Source organism: Mauremys mutica, chromosome 14, assembly GCF_020497125.1.
Source record: "Mauremys mutica isolate MM-2020 ecotype Southern chromosome 14, ASM2049712v1, whole genome shotgun sequence".
Classification (NCBI taxonomy): domain Eukaryota; kingdom Metazoa; phylum Chordata; order Testudines; family Geoemydidae; genus Mauremys; species Mauremys mutica.
In genome coordinates this window covers 24,454,838-24,460,184 of record NC_059085.1, presented here as the reverse complement: position 1 = coordinate 24,460,184, position 5,347 = coordinate 24,454,838, and the positions used below count along the sequence as shown (strand labels likewise).

Sequence of the window (5,347 nt, the reverse complement as noted above, 5' to 3'; positions counted from 1 at the left end):
AGTTCCTGGTATTAAATGAGAATATTAATATAATAGGCATCACAGATCCTTGGCAGAACGATGATAATTAATGGGATATTGTAATATCAGGGACCCAAATATATAGGAATGATGGAGAAGATCAGGCTGTTGAGGGAATGGCACTGTATGTTAAAAAATCATTGAGTCAAATATAATAAACATCTTAATTGAATGAAACTGTATCATAGAATCTGTGTGGGTAGAAATTCCATGCCTGAATAATAAGAGTATAGCAGTCAGAATATACTGACCATCTGACCAGGATGATGACAGTGATTGTGAAATGCTCAGAGAGATTAGAGAGGCTACAAAAACAGAAAACCCAATAATAATGGTGAATTTCAATTATCCCCCCTATTGACTGGGTATATGTCACCTAAGGACAGGATGCAAAGATAAAATGTCTAAACACCATTAAAGACTACTTCTTGGAGCAGCTTGTCCTGGAACCCACAAGGGGAGAGACAATTCTTGATTTAGTCCTAAATGGAGCACAGGATCTGATCCAAGAGGTGAATATAGCTGTGTCACTAGATAATAGAAATCATAATGCAATTAAATTAACATCCCTGTAGGGGGGAAATACTGACTAAACCCACCACAGGAGCATATAACTTTAAAAAGGGGAAACACACAAAAACGAGGAAGTTAGTTAAACAGAAATTAAAAGGAACAGTCACAAGGGTGAAATGCCTGCAAGCTGAATGAAAAGTATTTAAAAACACCATAATAGAGGCACAAACTAAATGTATACCAAGTAAAAAAAAAAACAATAATAGGACCAAAAAATGCCACCATGGCTAAACAGAAGAGTAAAAGAAGTGGTTAGAGGCACAAAGGCAGGCTTGAAAAATTGGAAGTCAAATCCTACTGAGGAAAAGAGAAAGGAGCATAAACACTGGCAAGTCAAGTGTAAAAGTGTAATTTGGCAGGTCAAAAAAAGAATTTGAAGAGTAACTAGCAAAAGACACAAGCTAACAGCAATTTTTTCAAGTATATCAGAAGTGGGAAGCATGTCAAACAATCAGTGAGGCCACTGGATGATCAAGGTACTAAAGGAGCATGTAAGGAAGACAAGGCCATTTCAGAGAAACTAAATGAATTCTTAGGATGGGTCTTCACTGCAGAGGATGTGAGGGAGATTCCCACACCAGTGCTATTATTTTTAGGTACAGGGCAGAGCACCAAATATGATTAAGGGTATAGAACAGATTCCATACGAGGAGAGATTACGAAGATTGGGACTGTTCAGTTTAGAAAAGAGGCTACTATGGAGGGATATGCTAGAGGTCTATAAAATCATGAATTAATAGAGAACTATTGTTTACCCCTTCCCAACACAAGAAACAGGGGTCACTCAATAAAATTAATAGACAGTAAGTTTAAAATAAACACAAGTAAGTATTTCTTCACACAATGCACAGTCAACCTGTGGAACTCATTGCCAAAGGATGTTGTGAAGGCCAAAAGTATAACTGGGTTCAAAAAAGAATTAGATAAGTTCATGGAGGATAGGCCCATCAATGGCTATTAGCCAAAATGGTCAGAGACACAACACCATGCTCAAGGCGACCCTAAACCTCCAACTGCCAGAAGCTGGTACTGGATGACAGGGGCGGGATCACACGATAATTGTTCTGTTTTGTTCATTCCCTCTGAAGCATTTTACATTGGCCACTATCGAAAGCCAGGATACTGGGCTAGATGGACCATTGATCTGACTCAGTATGGCCTTTCTTATGTTCGTATGTATAAAATCCTTAAAAGACCTTTATTTCTGTATAGCTGAGAAAAGTGAAGGCAAGTTCACCCCATAAGACCAGTGATGAATTTGGCCCTTTGTCTTATTTAAAAAAATATATATATATTACTAAAGGAAGCACAGATTTCTGTTTGGGGGGGGGCTCCTTTGCCCTGAATTGGAATATCTTTCATAAACCCATATGAGTTCAAGCCAGAACTGAAAGTCATAGGAAGGAAAATAATTGTGAAACAACTTGAAGCCAAAGCGCGGATGTAAAATGTTTCCCCCTTGAGGGTCTAAGCGTTGGAAATGCTGAGCACCTCAACCCGCATTGAAATCTCTCAGGATCAGGCCATCAAGGACAAGTGGGGCCCTGTGTAGCATTTTCTTCCATGAAATTCTCACCTTTCCAGGTAAATACACAACTCCCATATTTGCTAGATTAGTGAGGAATCAGTACTTTATTCTGTCCTTGTGAGAGCCTTTTTTTTTTCACCTTCAAACATTTAACTTACTTGCAGGGTTGACAGAAAAGCAGTAGATTTTTTTCCCCAAATATCCATTTGCCTTGCCATTTATCTACTTTGATCTAAAATACAGAACCTGATCGATGCCCTAGGTAAATCAAATATTTTCTGTCTGCCAAAACAGTTTTGCAAATGCTTATTTCATGCCATTACCATTTTTCTGTTTCTTGCACTCAATCAAGAAGTATCACCCATTCATCCACTTTAAAAAAGTAATGCCTTTCCTTTGCATAGCTACACATACCCAGTGGAGATATGTATGCACAGTAAATCTATTCCTTTAAAAGGTTTTGCCTTAAGTACAGCCGTGACATAAATTGGTGTAGAGCAAATTTATTTATTTAATAGGTTGATTCTTTTAACTGCTCTGCTAACTGTTATACTTTCATTGTTTGATTTGGGTGGAGGGGAGGTTTCTATTAATAGATCTGATTTATTTATGCAGTAGATGTTTATGTAAAAAGGTCACACTCCGTGTAGGACTTGTGGAAATTGGTATGTGTGTGTCATTTATTCTCATTACACCTTTATTCTTAACTGGTGTTCAGGGGGTCTTCACCATATCTACACTAGATCCTTGAGAATTAAGTAGCTTAATAAATGTGATGAGCAAAACCTGAAGGGAATATGAGTGCAAAAGAGTGTGCGTTTGGACATACTTTACGGAAGGAAGACTAATGTAACCCATCCATAGTGTTAAAGGGATACAGGGAAAGAAATCAACAAAAATAAAGCGTAATAAGTGCCCTGCACAGTATTTTGGCAAAATGAATATACAAAGGAATCTGTTCATCTTCCTCATGTAAACTTGTTCATTTTTATAAATTGTGTCAAATCTAAAGCAGACGGGCCCAGCTGGTGGAAGCCTAGGAGTGAAATGCTGAATTTTTTAGCAGATCCAGGTTTATTTTTAGGCTTTATAGAATTATCTTTAGTTTCCCAGTAAGTGAGATTGAAAGGAAGCATCTTAAAAATTAAATTGTAAAATTAACAAAACTAGAGCAACAAGAATCAGCAAGACACCAGAGCCTCCCTGCAGCTTAACTCACAAACAAGCCCTTTCCCTAGTGTATATGCAGTTGTAACTATGACTCTGACCCTGCAAACACTTATACCATGTGAAAACTCCCATTGACTTCAGTGGAATGCCACACACATGTGTAAAGTACAAGGATTTGCAAGATCAAGGACTTAGATAGTGTTATTAGCAGTGTCATGTAGAACTGGACCAAATACTAGTGTAAATAAATTCTCTGTGGATAGAGCCTTATACTTTCCATTCTACCAGATGTAGAGGTGAAATTCCAGGTGCCTCTTTTTCTTGTTATGCAATGAAAAGATTATGCTGGAACATTGTTTTTTCACAGTGAAATGCAGGTTTTAAATCTAAAAGAAGGTAATTTCATGAAGATGATCAAAACAAACTACTCTGGAATTTTACATTGTCCATTTAAAAATGTTACCTTCTCCTACCAGCTTTAGTAGAACCACTGGTGCTGTCTTTCATGCAGTTAAAAAGGACATATTGTTTTATGATCCAAGGCAAACCTGAGAAAATGTCCTGGGCATGGGATGGGAAGATGTATATAATAATTAGAGATCTGGCAAGGGCTACATAGATCAGTGATAGAGAATATATCACATGCTTCACATCCCTTGTCCATTAAGGTCACTCTTTTCAGATTTCAGTTAAAGTGGATCTGATTTTTTGTTGTTGTTGTTGTCTTTTTCCAGTATAAGTAGATCCGAAGTTGCCAACTGTCCCTATTTGTTCCACCACTGACTAGCAGTAGTTGGCACCATATGGTTTAACAACAGCATAGGGGAAGAATAATTAATGCTTAGTGTGGAGAGCAGGGGGGAACATCCAGCTAAATCTTTAAGGGGCAGATCCTCAGGTGATGTAAAGAAGTGTAGCTGCATTGAAGTCAACAGAGCTATGCTAGTTTATGTCATCGGAGGATCTGTCCCGAATTCTTCTGTTTCAGCTGAATTCCAGCCGTTGCGTCACACACTTACACTGAACCGTCACAGCAAACATCATTGTTACAGTATGTGGGTGTGTATGTGAATGTCACCAGTCTAACCATTCCCACTAACCTGGGCAATGCACACTTCCAGGGAGAGCTGATTTTTTGACATGTGGGGTGAATCTAACACTCATGAGAGCGGTTGAATTGAGAGCCCTGGAGACTAAAGGCTCTTGGGGACAGAACCAGCTCAGAGAGTGACAGCATGAGCCTCCTCTCACGGCTCCACCAACATGTTTCAATTGTGATGCGGGGGGGGGGGGGCGCGGCACCTCAAAAGGGGAGAAACTACTTTAGATTCAGAGCATGTCCATGTTTGGCCCTCTCTGGAGATGACTTGCAGGATAGCTAATTAGGGAGATGGGGTTTGTGATGTGCACATTGGGGCAGGGACCATCTTTTTGCTCTGTGTTTGTACAGCACCTAGCACAGCAGGGAGCAGGTCCAGGACTGGGGCTTTAGGTGTCACAGTAATAGAAATAATAATCATGCACTGGGAAATGGACTGAGGCCACCAAACCCATTTCACATAGACCACTGCACCACCAGGCCATCAGACAGCAGTGCTCTTCCGGTGCTATCAGCATACTGTAGCCTGGATTTGAATTGGTATTGGAGGCCCCAGTTCAGCAAAGCACTTAAGCTCGTGCCTGTCTTTAAGGATGCGCTTAACTTTAAATCCAGCTACGTGCTTGAAGTTAAGCATATGCTTACGTACTGCTGAATCAAGGTGCAAGTGCTAGTGGGTTCCCCCTCCCGTTTCTGACCTTCAGCTATGTAGTCCCCCAGGATGGCCCTGATTCTACTCCCACTACAGTCATTAGGAGTTTTGCCATTGACGTCCATGGAAGTAAGAGCAGTTCTATTTTTCATATCTACTCATTAATGACATGTTATTTATCGTTACTATTTACAGCTTGAATGTGCAGCCCTGACTCATGAGCAAGCACTTACTCGGGTGAATAATCCCGTTTGATGCCAATCTCCATATGAGTGCACACCAAAGTAAGTTTTCTACAATAGGT

At 39.8% G+C, this 5,347-nt stretch overlaps 1 protein-coding gene across 1 annotated transcript in view; it reads left to right on the top strand.

Moving 5' to 3' along the window:
* Positions 1-5,276: 5,276 nt before the first annotated feature.
* C14H19orf12 (chromosome 14 C19orf12 homolog) overlaps positions 5,277-5,347 on the top strand; it is a 41,426-nt gene continuing 41,355 nt past the window's right edge. Inside the window, exon 1 of the mRNA XM_044987572.1 lies at positions 5,277-5,327. Coding sequence (XP_044843507.1) covers positions 5,312-5,327 — 16 coding nt within the window. The 5' untranslated portion in view covers positions 5,277-5,311. The remainder of the gene's footprint in view (positions 5,328-5,347) is intronic.